Below are 19,138 nucleotides of genomic sequence, written 5' to 3'. Positions count from 1 at the left end.
GTAACAGCATAAAATATTTAATGATGGCAGCAAATTTTCGGAGAGGAGGGCCTGTTGATCGCATTTCGTGCGCTAAGCCCTAGTCGAAACTGCAAGAATTCTTGCAGAGTGTAAACGTGTTGTTTGGTAAATAACACTGTACACATAACGAACATGTATTTTAACTTGTTTGTGTGTCCCTTTAAGCTACGCAGAATGTCTACAATGACCAGAATGACTAATCGTATTCTTTAATTTCAATCTTCTCCACTCTGTGCGGGGTTCATGACCTGATTCAAGGAAAATTATCAACGAGGAATTTTTTTATTGCTTTTGTCCTGCAAGCGTTACGACTGATCACGTTTATGTAACGTTTTAGGACAACTTGAGATTTATTTTTCATCTAATTGTTATAAAAACCTAAAATAATTTACGTAGAGGCTAAACAAACAAATTTTGAACGTGCAAAACGTGTTTTGGTCAATTTTCAGAATTATGTAAATAAGCTTTGACACCTGCGCGATTGAGGAAACGCCTGGATTTGGGTTATTTCCAAGATATTGGTGGATGAAAACTAGAGAGATACCCGCGGGTAGGAGGCAAGCAGTGACCTCATTGGTGCATAAAACATTCACTGATATACTTTTTTAGCCCGGTTTACGGCTGCGTTTCGAGAATTCTTTCTACTAAACTGGTGAATTTTTGATATGCAAATTAAGGTCGAAGGAAAGGGTCTCTTCTGATCACGCTGGTATGAATAAGATTTCAAGTAAATTTTCCATGTTTCGTCTGCGAACTAACTGAATATATCTTGCAACTTGTAGCAAGAGAATTCCGTAAGCGATACCATTGCAATCGCAGAACGCTCGGCAAAAGCTGTGAAATTTGCTCTTTCGATCGTTTTGCTATTTTTGCCATCAAGGCTCCAAGGCTTCAGTGGAGAGTGAATAACCTGTGTTCAGTATTGTAAGGATCGTGTCTTGGCGTAACACTATCGTGATGTCGCGGACAGTCTTCTTTCGTTATAGCATCGCAGTTTAGATCGATGCTTATCAACGAGCTCGGCAGTTTTAATATCCAATGATGTAGATTGTTTCTTCAGCACGTTTCGCATAGTGCAACTTGTTCTTTGCGATATGAGCGGCATGGGCAAATACGAACAACATTAGGCAAGGCTGCTCGGCAGCTGAACAACATTGGCTGAGTCTGTAGCACACAGATGCTGTCTGTTGTGTTTATTGACGGGGCCAAGATGCTCTCGTGGAAAAACGTTGATTTACACTCAAATCCGGAACTAAGAATAATCAAAACTGCAAATTATTATCACAAAATTTCATTCAATGAAGACGTGTATATTAAATTCAAAGAGATATTGCCGACACAAAAGACACGAAGAAAGTGAGCCAAACATGATATCTCTTGATGCGGTATCAAATCCCACCTTTCAAAGGCTTCCTCCACGTTTAAAGACACGAAGAACTTCGGTTCACAGATCAGTTGTTTTCTAAGGCAGGTCGCTATGCAGGACTCACCCTCTCCTCCCACGAGAGTCCTTAATTCACTCAGAGGTGGCCAGTTCGTCGGCTTGCAAAAATTCTGGAACAACAGGTAAATGGTTTGCTCAATAATGTGAGATTCATATCCTTCAGTCATACATGGTGGAAATTTTTTCGTATCGTCAAGGTCAATCAGATCAGATGACGTAGTATTACCTGATTTTCCACATATGCATTTACTCTCTCTAACATACCAACATGAGTAAATTCGTAAGGTAAGTGAGGCTCTTCCTAACATAAAATTAAAAAAAAAAGATGGATTAATTCATTACTAAAGTCCACATGGCAACCAGGTGGACAATCAGACATGGTTTGATGCTACTCTAGTTTAAAGATTTAATGAAAGTAACCGAGAACTGTAACTTCTCGGTTTCTTTCATTGAATCTTTAATCAGAGTAGCGTCAAACCATGTCTTATATATTCCTGTTTACATCATACCCAACCAGTGATGTTCGTGTTAACTTCTTTCATTCCAAACATATTTTCAGGGTGATTGACACCATCACTTCAAGATGAAGCTCGAGGTGAAGAGGGATAGATAAAACCTCCAAAATTTTCACCATGTTCTGACATTTTCTTCAAGACAAAATTAATAGGCTATGCAGTATATCAGGCCATAGTGGCCAAAACATATTTGGGAATCAGTTTTTTCGTTTCTTGAAAAGACCTCTTGTTCCCTCCAAACCCCAATATCTGTTGAATAACTTTCCCCAGATTCTTAAAATTAAAACGTCATTTTGCAATGATATAGGAATTGGATATTTTCTAATAAATTCTAACTTCAAACTTAAACCACCCCATATGTTATTCTCTCCGTAAAGAAATCGAAAGTAAGATATTTACCTTTGTGCTGATAATTTCTCGGAGAGCTTCTTCAACTTCAGTCAAGTTTTTGATGTTCACGGTTTGTACGAAAGGTTCACCAACGAATACTTCGGCGTAAGGATTTTGAGATGTTATCTAAAATGCAATAGAATGAAATAGGCAGGAATTAATTGTCTCACGACTGATATTTAAAGAGCAGATTTTTTCCAGATACAATTACACAGTCAAAAACGTGTGTGATGTAAAAAACTTCCCGGGCAAAGTTTGACAGAGATTTTCCTGTTGCAGAGTGTTTTTTCAATTCTCAAATAATCAGTCAACGTTGCGAGCCCGCAATATCACCCGACGTGCATGCTGGAAGTTGGTTTGAGGCCATTATCTCTCTTGTACGAGCTTAAGTACCCACAATGAATTTCAATTTTCCTGCAGGCTGCTAAAAAGAGTCCCAAATGGGTCGCCTCATTCTGGGTGATATAAAGCTTAAAAAGATCTATGCGAACTACCTGTGAATTTCTGAATTACCTTTCTATTCAGCGGTTTACCAGCAAAAAAGCCTGCGTTTGTTCGGTCCAGCGGCGGGATATACTGTTGAAGAAACAATAATAAGTGAATTAACAAATAATTAAATTAAGATTGAAAACGCGATCATAATTCTCCGAAATTTTGCTCTGAAACCTGTGGTTCATGGGTCTGTTCACAAAGGTAAGTGGCTTCGAACCTAGATTTGCAGTGTGAACTTTATCTGAACACAGGACTAGTAAAATATTTTCGAGAATGATGATCTAACAAAGGAAATTGAGGAATGAATACTTTAGGAGGCAATGTCATTCACGTGCTATACAAAGGTGCGACATATCAACCATAATTTCATTTATATTTTTTCCCTTTTTCGGCTTGAACGAAATATTCTGTTCTACTCTCACCTTCAAGCAACATAGTCATGCGCATTACCTTGGGATTAAGGAAAAAACATCCATTAGCCAAGGCTTCAAGGGCTGCTGGTCCTTCGAAAGGTTGACCAAGACCTACAAATACCTAAGAGGAAAAATACAGCTATGTATTAAAAAAGATTACAATTTAGTCGGAGTAAGAGAAATCTCAAAGGCTTTGTCAGTTCTTTTTGCGAAAATTGTATTTAACTACTATAATTCGCTATAATTAATCAAGAGAATATCAACAGTTGATATGTTCTTGTCAATAAATAGCTGTAGAACTGCTAACGATAATTTTCCAACCTGAAGTGACGTGATGACGAGGTGAAGAAACCAAATAAACGAATATGAAAACCCGAGAAAATTCTTTTTTTTTTCTTTATCATTTATGTCGGTTAAGACCAAAAAAAAAAAAAACCGTTGAAAAAGAAAGACTAAGCAAGCGATCTATATAACAGGCCAAAACCGGAAAAAAATTATTTTAGTTGATCACATTTTGCTCTTATTGAAGGGTTAAGGATGCATGGGAGAAGTCTTGCAGTACATCTTTCATATAAGCTCTACATATTTAAAACACCTACCTTACTAGTTTGCAAAAGATTCACAAGTGATGTAATATTAATTATCCCATGGTTGATCACATATTCAGGAACACCAAACTCTCGCTGTTTCTCCTGTAATAAATTATGGGCAAATATAGGATAAACGGATTAACAAAGGCTAATGGGTGTTTTTAAAAGTCGGTATAACCAATTTTATCCTCCAAGCTTCGTTTTAAAGGCGCGGAGTCGCGAAATTTGATGAGAACTTATTCTGTAAATTTCCAATTCGGAAACATCAAGAAGTTGGTGAAGGTTCGAAATAAGTTTAGTGTAAACAGGACGAAGGAACAAGTTTAAGTAAATGGAGTTATCATGCATAAAAGCTATCGTATGGCGAAAAAAGATTTGGGATTCACAGAAATATGCTTCACTGTATTCTGTGTGATAAATCGCTGGATACGAAACTTAAACCAAACACGACTTGGGTGAATGACCGCTGAAACTGCCTCAAGGTTCTCAGACGTCTTACCCACCAAGGATGTTTAGGGGCGCCTGCGATCCACATCGGCTGCGGCTTAAACTTTATAAGTTCTTGATCTACATATTACTTACACTCGTTCTTCCCAAAGTGGCGTGAACTTCGTTAAAATATCTTTTCACTGTGTCGATATAATCAGCGTGACCCTGATGGTAAAAGGAGAGGCGTGGCGTGAGTATTGAAGAAGTCTTAGAAGAACTTCTTAAATGGTTAACCTGCTCTGTCCTAATGGAAACAAGTTTGCAAAGAAAAAAAAACTTTTTAGTGAATCAAACTAATCGAGGTCAATCAAACCGATGAGTAACGACTCAAAGAACTCGTGGAATCACTCCGATTGAATTCATTGAGAGTTTTGATGGATAAATCCGATTTCAAGCGTAATCAAAACTATAACAAAATTCTCGAACGCTATTGGTCATCACCAGCCCGATTTAAGCACTAATAGGACAGTGTAGGCGTCATGTTTGTAATTGGATAGTGTAATAGGACAGCTAAAGGAACAGTTCACACGTCATGCCTGTGTAAAAGGGCAGAACGCGTCATCTGCGCGCGCTATTGTCTCGTATTTCGCCAAGTTAATTGATGTTTTTTTTTTAATGAAAACGCATAACCGACGTCTAGTTTCTTTCTCAAATTTTGTTATAGTTTTGATTAATTGGTAACAGTCGTCCAATTCTGTCTGTCTGTCTCTATCATGCTCGTGATCAACAAACCGCAATCCCGCTTAACATTCGTCCTATTTTTTTAATCACTCTTATGATTACAGACCAAATTAGACTCCACTCGGTGCTATTACTTAACAAATAGAGAAGCCTTGACTGTGCTTTGTTCTGTTATAAAGCACGCAGGAAGCGGCTAGAGCACGAAAGAAGTGTAGGGAGAAACACGAGACGTAGTCGAGTGTTTCTTCCCACTTCTTGAGCTTGCAATCCGATTGCTAACTGTTAGGCTAACTGAGCGTGAAAATCTTTAAAACTCGGAATGTTTATTTTGTTTTTCCTTTGAAGATTTTCGTATCTGCCCACGTTTTAATAACGTAAATAACGGCGCCTGGTATGTTTACAAACGTTTCTTTGGTTCTTCTGTTACTACTTGCCGGCTCGCTTGTTCCGAAATTTCACTTTCAATTATCGGAAAAAAGCTAAAAAGAAGTCCCGGAAAAGGTTGAACATGGTACAATTTGGCAGATGGCGTGACAGCTTTAGCTCAGTTCTATGCTCTATACTCTCATAGAGCACGCTCGTTCAACTAATGAGAGCGCGCGTTATTTCCGAACTTTATTATAACATTATATAGATCAGCCAGCGCAAGCCATCGGACTTTCAAGGATCAATGCCTCACGCGGTTTGCGTGAAGGATCTGCGCCTCACCCCTACGTTTTCAAGCTTGTAAACATTCGTCACCACTACTGCGTCGTTGACTAAATAATATTAGCTGTTCCTTTTCAGGTTAACACGGTGATCGACGGTTGATTAATAATTGATTATTATGTGATTAACAGTGTATGGCGTAGCTGTTTAGGCCAAAAAAATAAACTTTTTATTTATAAGTGAAACAGTTTTGACCAAGCGTTCGGTTTACAGGCACGCTTTCTACCCTAGCCTGTTTGACTGTTCACTTAACTGCTTCTTGTTCTCTGATAGGAAAACAATTTGGCTGGATGACGCTACAGAACTAGGTCATGTCGTTTACCAGCTGAACTTCAAGTATTTTCATTTTAGTTCTCTTCTATGGAAATTTTTATGAATCTCTGGTAATTACATTTCTTACGTATATCATATAATTCCTTTTTGTTAGTTCGAACAAAGACGTTAAACAATTTGTCATCCAGGCAATTGTTGAGGTTGAACCATTTTCAACTATGAAATTAAGATCATTTTAATTTGCTTGTTAGTGCATCAGGTATGCTAACCTTCCAAAACTCTGGATCCTTCCCATAAACAAGTGCTGCCATTCGGTCATTTGAATGAACTACGTTTTCCCGAGACTTTCGCGGAACAGCGAAACCAAGGAAGGAGTTGTCAGGGCTATGCGCTACAAAAAGGAACAGGCAAATTATTGTTTATGCAGATTGAAAAATTAAGCCTGAGTCTTCCAAATTTACCATTTACAATCCATGTAAATTTTCACTTCCCTAAGCCCGCATCCTTTAGTCTCCTTGAATTTTCCTCATTACTTTCAAATGGTATTTTGCTCGAGTTCCATAACCAAACTGTTTCCATCACGCTTTATGTTCACTAAATCCCTTTTTCGTTTAGAATAGCTCAATAATGCACAATAGTTTCGTTTACCCCCCAAGCGCCGTTGGCATAAAAATTTCCATGAATCGTTAACACTTCCTTGTTATTTTCATGAGGCCATTCTTTTGATGTCAGTGTTTTTTAAATACTTTCCAAAAGTATGCACCTTGACAACCAGGACTGGGTAAGGGTGAGATTTAGGAGTATTCCGACTTTTAATTTAAAAATATGCATGATGTCTGGTGCAATTCTCTGATATTTTTTTAGAAAATCTGTGCGGAATCAGAGTCACTTAACTGATCCTAACTTGCAAAGCGTTATTTAACTTCTTTGTCCTAATTTTATTGTATTTGCAGCCAGTGCAAGTCATCACTATGATATGGTTTCCCTCGTGTTAAGGATAACTTTTTTTCTACTGCGGGCACAGCTTAAGTTATGATGACCTAACTATAAAAAAAATTAAATTCTAAATAAATTGATACTCACGGAACATCGTCATAAATTGCGCTAGGTGAAGGTCCAGATCTCCCCAAGGAGATCTCCCTCCAGGAATTTCCCCCTTGTAACGTTTATAGTTAAATTCCGCGTCTGTACCAAATGAATCTAAGACACGAAATTTGCACCTGTAGAACGAAAAGCAAGTTAACCCGTCATCCTTTAAAACTGAGTTATGACATCTTTTAGCGAAAAAAAAAAATCACATATGAAAGGTACAGAATTCAATCAACTGTAGTTTACCTGAATTGGGCAACTATTCATTAATTTGGGTAATTTAGTGCTAACACCTGAGTTGAAAACGTGAACTGGCGACCGTAAAGAGTAAAAAAGGTGATGTTCGAGCGTTAGTCCTTCGTCAGAGCGATGGGAAGGGCGAAGGACGAAAGGCTAACGCTCGAAACGTCAGCTTTTTTACTCTATACGGTGGCCAATTTACTTTTTCAACTCAGTTGTTAACACTAAATTACCTCCTAGACTCTCCCACCAACGCAGCCCCACAGTTTCTTTAGAAACTTGCTCCTTTATTTTTTCGTTAATTTGACCAAGATTTCTTATGACGAAATTCGTATTTACTAAGTGACAAACAAACGACTGAGCCCTTTTTTGCCCTCTCCCTGCCCTTCATCTCAGATTTAAACAACGGACGAGGACCTTAATTGTGTATCTGGCTAAATGTCGGACTCTCTGCCTGTCATTCTGTCGGTCTGTCTTCTTTGTGTCTGTCTCCCTTTTCGCTTGACATCTCTCTGTTTGTCTCCAGTCTTTTTAGGTGTCTCTCTCTTTTTGTCTGTCTATCGGCCTTTCTCTCCTCTATCTGTCTCTCTCGCTGTCTGACTTACCGTCTATCTGCCTGTCAGTCTGTCTAGCTCTCCGTTTGTCTGCCTATCTGTCTCAATATTCACCCTCAGATCGTTCGGTCAGACTGTCTAGCTATCCAGCTATCTATATGTCCACTTTGTTGTTGCTGTCTTAGTTTTATCGCAGTGTTGGGTTTTTCAAGCGCTTTGTCACTGTACATAAAACCTCAAAACGTTTCTGTCGAGAAATCACGCACTTGTGTCGCGAGTAATCCTGTCCACTGTGTACAGATATGATCAACACTCCCATTATGTCGGTGAAAATGAGGTCCACTTCATCGTCCATTTTTTGACGTGCACAACCATCTGAGGTCGGGACAACCAAGAACCTGAATCAAAACAACGATTTCAGTAACTATCAGAAATTTTTTGTGCATGAGCAAGTTTAAATTACGTGTGAGAGAAGCTGAGTAGCACTTTTCCAAAGATTTACCGTTTTCCGTGTTCATCTTCTCAATCTGGAGGTATATGAGTGCCCTATTTGCTTCATGAGCCATGTCTGTTTGATGTTTGTCTTCCGCAAGCTATTAATTAAAGGTCTATGTACCATCAACGACGTTTTTCAGAAATCCTATACGCTCTTCCCCCCCCCCCCCCCCCCGCCAAAAAATAGCGACAACAACAACAGCAATGGATTATGAAACCCAAACTGGTCTTTCTTGGCATTCCTGCAAGCAAGCCAACCCTGTCAATCCTGAAATCTAAAAAAGATTATTCTTGTTGAATGCTGACAATCGAGTAGGGAAATTCATGGGAGAAAGCAGATTCATAGCCCGTAAAAATAGGCTGTCAAAAACCACCCATCGCCCGTTAATCAAGTGCTGCAGAGTATGTTAAAAGTTTTAAATTGTGAAGGGCGCATGACTCAGCTTTACGCGTTCTATTGGTTGCCACCGTAATATAAACCGAAAGTATGATCAGAGGCATGTAAGAAAGGAAACTTTCCTCACCTCGGTACTTCTTCTTTCATAAAACTGATTACAAGCTCATGGCCTAAAATATATAGGGCACTTATAAGGTCACACCACTGAGCCAGTTCCCCAAGAGGCCCTCCCATGAAAGCTCCGTCCAAGAAAAACTTGTGCTCTCCCATTCCAGCCATGTAAACCAAAATCTATAAAAAAAAATAATTATGGGAACTTGTTTCATTCTCAGGATCGATACTGTAAAACTCTCATGAAAAATAAGAGAAATTCAAAACAAAATCATGACAGACTTCTACAATTCGCCAACAATTCGCTTCCCCTTTCTTACGCAGTGAAGAGAAGGTTGTGTGTCCTAGCGATTATGAACTGCTTATTATACAGTGTTCTTCAAGGAAATGGAAATTATTGTGTGTCATGATAGATTTCGCGTTTGGCAAATGGTTAGAACTTCTTGTACCTTTTTCCTTCGCCGACCATGTAAGTTCACCCTCGATCCTAGTTCTTCAAAAGCCTCTAACCATTGTGGCCAAATTCCCTGAATCCTCTTCGTCATCCAATAATATCTGTCTCCTTTAAATTTTTCAAGTAGCGCTGACAGATTTGTTTGAACAGTAGCCTAGAGGTAAAAAGATACATTTTTTTTACAAAAAGTCACGGAAAGATTTTATTTCTAGTCAGAAAAAACTCAGTGATCAAAAGCTTTGCCAAAACAAATCTTCGATCCTCTTATTCCATCAGGAAGTGAAGACAATCTGCCAATCTATCATCTGCCGATTTCCCAATCTTCAATCCGTCCATCTATCCATCCATCCATCTATTTATTTATTCATTTATTTATTCATTTATTTATTCATTCATTTATTTATTTATTTATTCATATATTTATTTATTCATTTATTTATTCATTTATTTATTCATTTATTTATTCATTTATTTATTCATTTATTTATTCATTTATTTATTCATTTATTTATTCATTTATTTATTCATTTATTTATTCATTTATTTATTCATTTACCCGCTCCTTCTCTCATTCATTATTTACGCGTTTACCCATGCACTCATTCATCGATTCACTCTCTTAGGCCTAGTTCAAACGTAGATCTTTACATGTACCGAACCTAATTGCAATTTAGGTCCACTCGAATAATTAAGAGCGGCAGTTGATTCAAACGTCGATCCGAATTTAGTCGATCCTAATTGCAAAACTGAACATAACTCCATTGTAGTCAGCGGTTAATGCCTACCAATGGGTATACAGGTATATTTTGTGGATTTAAAACAAGAGGAGCACGAGCATTCCTCCTTTCGCGCCATATTGTTTGAATGGTTCGAAGGCTTTCGCGCATGGCACGTAAGCGAACTTTCTTGAATTGTGGGTAAAACATAATTATTTTAACGTATGTATAATGTATGCATTAAGTTCGGTACATGTAAAGTACGACGTATGAATCAATGTCGATCTTTTACCGTTCTATCCGACTAGCCGAGTCGGATAGAACGGCACTGTCGATCCGAATACAAATCTGCCGATCCTAATTGATTCAAACGTCGATCTTTACATGTACTTAATAGAAACGTTAGGTTCGGTACATGTAAAGATCGACGTTTGAACTAGGCCTTACTCACTTAATTACTTTCTTACTCACTCCTCCATTTATTCATTCACTTATTCAGTCATCTCTTCATTCGTTTACTGTTTCTTGGATGTGGTGATTAATGATAAAAATTAACACAAGGCAAGTTTGAGAGAGTACACGTATGAGAGAATACACGCATGAACGGGTAAACCGTATGGAGGCCAGTTATGCTAATTTTTTCGGATAATCCATCGCATTTCTTTGCAAAGCCATCACCTTTAAAGAAAAAACTGGTTAATTCAGTTCAATATTCAACACTCCTAATCGAAGTAAGAGCCATTACCTTTTGCCACTCTGTCTCAACGTTGTACGGATTTTTGTCTTGTCGCCATGGTAATACTGGACACCAAGCTTGAACCTTTTGCAAATGATAATTGTAATTTTAATGCAACCTTACATACAAGACAGAAAAGAGTTTACAATAGTCAGGCATCCTTCAGACTACCGATGATGAACCTCCAACGGTTATCGACGGTTTCTTTTCTTACGAGTCATGTAGGACGGTTTCCGACATCTTTCTGAAGTTTCTCAAAACTGTTTGAAGGTCAAGGAAACTCTTCCAAATATTTGCAGACATCTGCCGGCGATTCTGATTTAAATATCCGATAATAAAGGAATTTAAAAAGATTTAAGTAAGGTGCTGTCCTACAACGGACTTAGGTCTCATTAACACTTGAGTGGTTGTTAACCGAGGAATTAAAGTCCAGGCAATGGAAATTCATCGTCTCAAATATTTGTGTAGTACACGTGCATTGCATGTTCCTTATAAGACTCTCCTCACGTTTCAGTCCTGGTCTTACCTCACTTAGATACTGAATAACAGAACACAGACTAGTAGGATCCACCTTATACTTCTCCCCATGGCATTTCTGGTCCCATGTTTTGTTGAATTCCTGTACAGAGTGACAAGAGGGAGTAATAAATATTCTTTAAGAGTTGAACATACCAACACCAGACTAACATGACAAGACGTTTAGGGCAAACTGCGTGAATACAGAGCTTTCCGATTAGACAGTGTGACATTAAATCGAGAATATAACAACGGCTAGTCAGAATCAAAGTGTATAACAGAGGGAGCCAATCGGATCTCTCAGAAAATACATCTGAATGAGCTTAAGCAAAAAAAAAAAGTCATAAATTGTTTCTGATGATTGGCTTAAGATTTCTCTAGTGTACAAAATCGTGTAATAAATGACTTAAAGTACGATTTCTTGTAACATGCCTTTTTGCTGTTAACAGGGAAAAGTTATCTGATTTCTCTTTATAACAAGCTTATTAAACATGGCATACCTTAATTTTGATGGAGCATAGTGGAAACAAAGGATCATCTGGTATGTAACACTTAGTCTCTTTACCGCTGAGATTATTTAGCACTAGAAATAGGATTCAAAAATTATAGCAATCTTTCAAAACATAATCATTTTATTATGAATTCAAAATTTCATATTGGCCTGGTCAAAATAAGTTTATTTGTTCGCCGAAGTCAAGGGGATTATTCAACATTGTTCTATACCTAGACTTTCACTCAACAAAACGAGCACTGTGGTTGGTTGATTCTTGGTCACGTGCCCCTGACTAATTTTGCCCCTGACTAGTTTCCCTCGACTTCGCCAAGGGAAACATCAGGACTTGAGGGAAAACAAAACTCGGGACCATGCATTAAGTGTATAATATTCAATGAGCCATCGGCAATAATTGTTTCAGTAAAATATCTCAGTTGCCTTTGAATTATGAATATTTGTTTTGATTTTGAAATTTTTCTGATTCAATTTCATTATTTGTATCGAGATAAAGAGCCAACTACCGCAAGAATTTCATAGTTTCATTTCATTCAATCAACAAAAACTTCATAATTATCTTTCTTATGGAAAAGGTTCAGTTGTCTCCTTGTTATTATTTGGCGACCATACCGCTGACAAGGAGCCGAAATGGCTCTGGGCTCGAGATTGATTTGGTGCGCGAAAAATTTGCTTAAGTTTGTGCGCGAACATTTAATTTATCTTAAAAGAGCGAAACGTTTAAATTCCTGAATGTTTTACGAGAAAGATGTCGGCCAAAAGTTTCTTATGCAGCGAGCTAAGCACTGCATCAACAAACAGCTTGCCATCAAAAAAAAAAAATAGAAGGAAAAATATATTGTTATGAGTGAGTTGGGAAAGATTTCAAAGCCTAATCCCAAAGGTACTCAATCGTTTTCGTCATTTTATATGTTATCTAAGAATTGTAGGCATTTGAGGTGTGGGACTGTGAGGAAATTTTGCTGTGAGCTTTTCATTATCAAAAAAAGCCTTTACAGGCATTAGCTCTTTGTCTTCTTGATTCCGTTTTCCAAGTCAAACTGAAGATGGTTTTGCACGTTGTTTTGCTTAACACAGGGCTACAAAGATTGAAAAATCGGAGCCGCGAGCTGACTTGGAACAATTACATGCGAGTGAAGTTATAATTATTCAATAGTATAGAAATGTTGATGTATAGTGGTTGTGGTTAATTATAAATAAAATAAATACATCACTTGCATTTTCAGACAAACACAGCACTACAGCTCATTCATATTCCAAGCACGCTAGCTTTTTCCCTTTCAATTGCTAGAATTATTTAGATTGCAAATGAACGTGTGATGTAGTTGGTACCCAAGAAGAAATGCCAAAGCTAACAATAAGGTTCGCACTGTTTAACACCATAGAAATCCAAATACTAACTGGGTAAGAGAGTTCAAATGAAAATGCATTGCTGGAAACTCGTCTTTTTTATGCGTCAGTATCACAGCATTTACTTTCAATGAAACGGCAGAATTCTCCGGCTTCCATTTATCAGAATCTCATCAAACAAAAAATAGCTATTTTTGTCGTCTTTTCAAAGATAGCTGACACATGAAATTAAAGTGATCAAATTGGCAGCTCATTATTAAAACTGGGAAATGTTTTGCTGATATAAAAAATCAGCGATAAACAGGGTCGTAAAGTAGTAAATGTATATAGTTCTCGACCTTTCTTCTATCAACGAAAAGTTTTGTATTTTGATGACAGAAGTTTTAAAAAATCTTTCAAAATTTTTCTTATTTACATTTCCAACTGAGGCGGTGACAAAGATGTTTCAATTTATAAATGACCTGAAAGATGAACCAGTTAGGGATCTAATTTTGACGGCAAGTTTGTGTCGATATCTGATTATTCTCTTAGCAAGGCATGAAGCAGGATGTGTTCCGTTATTTAGCTCCTTGGCACCTCTTTTTTCCCGAATATGTAAACTCCCAGTTCAATTTCAGAATGGATTTGATACAGTTAGAATGAAATCAAACAGAAAGCCTAAAATATTTAACTATCTAAAATATCCTGCTAACATAACAAGTCAATTCGACTCCCCTTACTCACCTGTACCATTAGATGTGAGAGACGATCGTTCGAGGAGAAGCTTCTCTGTTGAGTTTGCACCATTGTTCAAAACTGTAACACCAGAGTCATCTATGTCGATATAAAACGTTACATGGAAAATACTGATTTGCGCTGAAAAGAAAAACAGAGTGCATCCCAGCCATATCAAAAGTACAGACCCCTTTGAAAAACAAAGCTTCATTTTCACCATCTATAATAAGTAATGAAAGAACGGTCCTTATCGGCTTGCAAGCTCGTTTATCTTAATAGAAGAGTAATTAATTCTTAACGAACATATTTCAGTCTCTATGGATATTAACTCATAAAAATATCTCAAATGATTTGAAATTATTGTCTTGATAAAGGTAATGAAAATGTTCAGTAGGAGACATCTTTTCATTGCTTACTTGTATATGCTAAAGAAAACAAGAAAGCAACGAATATTAAAAGTTCTATTGGGCATGATTAATAGCTGCAAAGATGAAGAATAAAACAGGCCCAAATCGAAAAAAAAAAAAACTTTATTGCAGGATAGGAATTCAATTAAATTCAAAACTGATCAAATTTACCGACTGATCAGGCGAAAGGTATTGGCATGAGTAAAGCTATAAAATTAGAAGTACTGGTATATTGAAAAAAAAAATTGACCTTTCGTTTATTTTTGTTTGGCAGACGACAACTTTGAATAAAAAGATGGTTGCTCGGTGATCAATCTCACAAAATGAGTCTCCTTTAGCTTCTCCGACGTGATTGGCTCTCGGCAGTGTTACACTTGTCTTGATTAATACTAATAACAGTGACTATAGTGAAAAAGGACAGGTTAGGCGTCATTCATATGTAACAGGAGAGAACCCGTCATTTGACCGCACAACTGGGGTGCATTTTCCTTAGAAAAAAGTCAACCATCGTGTTTTTATTCATAAATTCGTTCGACTGAGGGGCATTTTGCGATAGTTTACATTTTTGATTTTTCTCAAACAGCTTGGCATCGTCCAATCTTTTCTCTGTTAAGACGGGTGATGACAATTAGACTGCCACATTCGCGGTCGGTCATCTTTGTAATTACTACAGCTATGATCACAAACCGAAAAGGACTCCCTTTCCCCCTTTTTTACCTCAGAATTTAGCGCACCACGAGAAATATGATAGCTTTCTATATTTCTTTATTTGAAATATAGGATGTTATTCATTTTTTTCTCTTCTTGAGACGAATATTTAGAATTTGACGCAAAAGGTGTTGATTGCTTTTCTTAATAAGATGAAAGGGATATTTCTGAACTACCATGGGTTACTATGGTAAACGAGGAAGGAAGTAGTCCAGTTCTTCTGTAAATATGTCAATTCTCTATGTGTTCTTCAAAGCATTAGTGGAAGATGTACATAGCAATGAAGGTAGCTTTCAACTAAGAGTTTAAAGAAAGCCCCGATGCAAACTAGTTTTGCATTAGAAAACTCTTCTTATTGCTTAGAAAAAAAGAGAAAAAAAAACGGCAACAACAACTTGCAATTCATTAGATTGAAAACTAAGACCAATTGAAAGGGTACATCCAAGTTATTTGGCGCTTTTCTCTGACTAACCATCGAGTATTATTTAGAGAAGTTTACAATTGGGTGTTGATAGTAACCAAGGATTACATTGGTGTTACTTTTCTACGCTCTGTGATTGGTTAAAAAAAACTCCTGCCATCCTCTCTACCAATCAGATTTAAAACCAAAAGCAATCATTACTTTCATTACTTTTCTACGCTCTGTGATTGGTTAAAAAAAAACTCCTCCCATCCTCTCTACCAATCAGATTTAAAACCAAAAGCAATCATTACTTTCATTACTTTTCTACGCTCTGTGATTGGTTAAAAAAAATTCCTGCCATCCTCTATACCAATCAGATTTAAAACCAAAAGCAATCACGACTTTCATCGTCACTCGCGTTTTCTCGCGCTTTGAGCAGTACGCTTGCCTTTACTTTTATCCTCATTGGTTTAACTGTCGTGAAATTTTACCTTCCTCCGATTGGTTAACGTTGCTTGATGTGTTTGATTTACGACACTGAGTTGAATTGTCCTCCATGAAAATTAACTAATAAGCGTGATATCTTCCGGTTGTGCGGTAAGATTTTTGCTCGCAATTGTTGGAAGGCCTGTGCCTCACAAAAAAAAAAGCGAAAGCTTGATCAATCTTTTTGAAAGTCACATCTATTTTAAAATGAACCCGATATCATGTATGCTTTGCCGAGTTGTGTGCGGCAAAGGTCTTCATTCAAGCTGTACATGCACGAATTTCGACAATACGATTCGTCATTTGAGGTTCAATCATGGGTGGATTGCAATGGCAAGCAATGAATGATTATAAGCAAATTCTTACTGCAATTTAAAAAGGAATTAACAGCTTGGTCGCACAAAGTTTTGTAATAAGCAATGAGAGAAAAACTGTTCTTGTTCACCAGAAACCAAAAAATAAATAGTTTCCATGCTGAGGTAGCCTGTTAGGGTCTCGTTACCGTTTCAGCTCGAGCGGAGAAGCCTACAAGTTTCGAACTGATGGGTGAAGCACGAGTGGGAGAGGTCTGGTACGTGCCAGAAACAGTTGGATCATTAAACTTTTCGCGTTTGTTGCGATTTTCGTGATCGAATCATACTATTATTTAGTCAGAGGCGTTTCCAGGAAAAAAAACAAAAAAAAACCGTCTCATTCATTTAGTTCATTCATTTATTCACTCTTTTGTTTTTTTATTACTTCAGAGACTCCAGTGTTTTTAGCGTTCAGCAATCAAGGTTACCTATTCTTCTGCAGCGGTAAAATTCTTATCCCTACTGAACTAACGAATTTAACGTGGAAAAATTCGCACGGATATTTCTCGGTTTTGTCTGAGGCTTATTTATTCATTTGACACGTTTAGACTAATCGATGGTGAACGAGGTCATTAAACTTACTGACTTTTCCTTCCCAAGATGATGCGAAACTCACTTCAAGAGGCGTTCACGAGCCAAAGTTTTCAACCAATTGTCAAGTGTCTTTCGCTGTTCATCCCCGAACCAACCACTGGCCAATGCTGTTGCCAAAAGCATGTGGACATCTTGCCAGAACGCTGCGCAGTTATGATAAAAATCAAAACAGCGTTTCAGACAAACAAAAATTCGTTCTTTATCAACGTAAGGTGGCTTGTTAGTCAAAAAAAAGGAAATGAAAGTTGAAAGATGAACAATGCTTCGAGGTGAATATCCATATGAATAATCAGGATCCCACACGGATTCTCGGAAATCTTCGGCGCGTGTCGCCTCTGCTCGGATTCGCCTTTGTACCCGTAATTCAAACAAATTGGATTCCAACCTTCGAACGGTTTCTTCGGAAGTTCGAAGGGACTTCTTTGTCTTGAAGAGCTCGTTTTGAATCGCTACGATCTCGGCATGCACACGGGCATCGAAGCAGCCGGTATCATTCAACTTCGCGCATTTTTTGCGATGATTGTGAAAATCACTTTGACTAAATATTTCATCACAACCACTACACTCTACCAGAGTAAATCCGCATTTTTCCAAATGCTTCTCCAAGTCTCCAAGTTTTAACACCATTTTACAACCGTTCACGGCATTTTCGCACTTCACGGAAAGTCCCTCAATGAATGCGGTGAGAGCTAAAACTGGTGCGGTGTTGGAAGAAATCACATCGCGCCGACATATAGGACAAGTTTTCATTACGTTTTTCGCGGATTTAAACCAGTTTTCTAAACACTCTTCGCAATACGTATGTCCACAATGTATGGCGCGTGGGTTCTCCAACACTTCCTTGCAAATTCCGCACAGTAGGTTTTGATCCACCGGTGTAACAAAAATATTTGCGTTGTAACCCATTTTGCGTCGATGACTAAAGTTCTATTACCTTTAGACGCCCACAAAATTTCTAGAGCAATATCGAAGCCGGATCGTATTTTCTATGAATAGTGTATTTGCTATCGGGGTGGCTTGTTTCTAAAACAAACCACGACTCGAAATAAAAGCGACTTGCTTGATAAATGAAACTTTCCCAGCTTGTGGTTCATTAGAAGGCGACGGGTTGTCCAAAGATGTAAAGAGCAGGTGATCGACGAAAGACAAAAAAAATCAACACCGTTTGGCAGTTTCTATGTGTTCGTAGACATCGCGTCTTCGGAAAAGCCTTTTTTTTAATAAAAATGCAATTTTATTGCTCTAATGCACATATGGTAAAATGATAAATTTTCCATTATCGAAAATTTTTTCTCTTTCCTGGAAGGTTATCTTACATGTCTCTCCTACAATATTTCATTTCAATCAAAGAAAGCAAGGTGCAAAATAAAAGTAAAACAAAAAATGAATACTATTTGAAAACCAAAACGATAAGAAGAAAACGCTAATGTCCCTTATCTCCCATCTTGTGGTGTGTTGTGGTGTTCCTTAAGGATCACACAAACGTATTTCATTACAAACCTCTGTAATAAATAAAAAATAAGGTTCTGTACGTGATTATTACGGACAGCTGCATTCAGTTCTTTGCTTATTTCGGGCAGTAAACCCTTTCACTTCCATGAGTGACCAAGACAGAATTTCTCTTTACCAAATCAATACAATATCAAACAAACAAGTGATGAGAATAGAGAAAAATATCAGCTGGGGGATTATTAGTTGGTTCAATACCAAATTCTCAGAACTAACATTATAAGAATTATACGGCAGACAGTAAGGAGAATTACTAATGAGATCTTGGGAGTGAAAGGGTTAACAGCCCTTAGATTAAGAGCTTTCTCTCTCTCCCGGCGTAATCCGTACACCGAATAGCTTCTTTGGGTGAAAGGGTTAGCTTGCATCTATCTCTCTCTCTCTCTCCATTAACAAGAACGCCATAATGTCAGTAAATTTCTCTTCATTTGCAAGTCAAAGTCACAACCCATCACACTGCACGTTTATTTAGCCAACACGCACTGTAGCCAACACTCATCACGATAACAAAATGTTATTTAAAAAAAAGTTTGCTAGTACAATAGGTGAAAAAAACAAGATGCTTTTGTACGACGTTCACTGATGGTCGAACTCCAGAAATTTCTAAGAAAATTGATACAAAAAGTCTTAAGATTACCTCGGTTAAACATGATTGACATTTAATTTTTCGAATCAAAAAATAAAACGTCATTAAGGACCATGGATAGATACAACTTAACGAATCCTTTGTTTTATCAAAAGGCTTGTTTGTATCAGAGGTCGAAAATGACGACATTTGAACT

The 19,138-nt window shown here is 37.5% G+C and overlaps 2 protein-coding genes across 2 annotated transcripts; both read right to left on the bottom strand.

Annotated features, from left to right (window-relative positions):
- Nucleotides 1-213: 213 nt before the first annotated feature.
- LOC113678068 (alpha-1,6-mannosylglycoprotein 6-beta-N-acetylglucosaminyltransferase A) lies at nucleotides 214-14,230 on the bottom strand. Its single transcript, XM_027194937.2, has 17 exons — nucleotides 13,906-14,230; nucleotides 11,825-11,907; nucleotides 11,335-11,427; nucleotides 10,818-10,892; nucleotides 9,352-9,510; nucleotides 8,919-9,082; nucleotides 8,166-8,297; nucleotides 7,100-7,236; nucleotides 6,286-6,407; nucleotides 4,448-4,519; nucleotides 3,875-3,967; nucleotides 3,313-3,396; nucleotides 2,884-2,946; nucleotides 2,380-2,496; nucleotides 1,692-1,766; nucleotides 1,421-1,575; nucleotides 214-1,273 (listed from the first exon to the last, which is right to left on the bottom strand). Exons 1-17 carry the CDS (start codon nucleotides 14,114-14,116, stop codon nucleotides 1,078-1,080), a joined length of 2,031 nt encoding a protein of 676 aa, XP_027050738.2. The 5' UTR covers nucleotides 14,117-14,230; the 3' UTR covers nucleotides 214-1,077.
- Nucleotides 14,231-16,590: 2,360 nt separating this feature from the next.
- LOC113678088 (TNF receptor-associated factor family proteinDDB_G0273505) lies at nucleotides 16,591-17,926 on the bottom strand. Its single transcript, XM_027194955.2, has one exon. The coding sequence runs from the start codon at nucleotides 17,751-17,753 to the stop codon at nucleotides 16,866-16,868; it is 888 nt and encodes a 295-aa protein (XP_027050756.2). The 5' UTR covers nucleotides 17,754-17,926; the 3' UTR covers nucleotides 16,591-16,865.
- Nucleotides 17,927-19,138: the final 1,212 nt, after the last annotated feature.

The sequence above is a fragment of the Pocillopora damicornis genome, chromosome 14 (genome assembly GCF_964200805.1).
Source record: "Pocillopora damicornis chromosome 14, jaPocDami1.2, whole genome shotgun sequence".
In the NCBI taxonomy this organism is placed as follows: domain Eukaryota; kingdom Metazoa; phylum Cnidaria; class Anthozoa; order Scleractinia; family Pocilloporidae; genus Pocillopora; species Pocillopora damicornis.
This window is presented reverse-complemented; position numbering and strand designations above follow the sequence as displayed.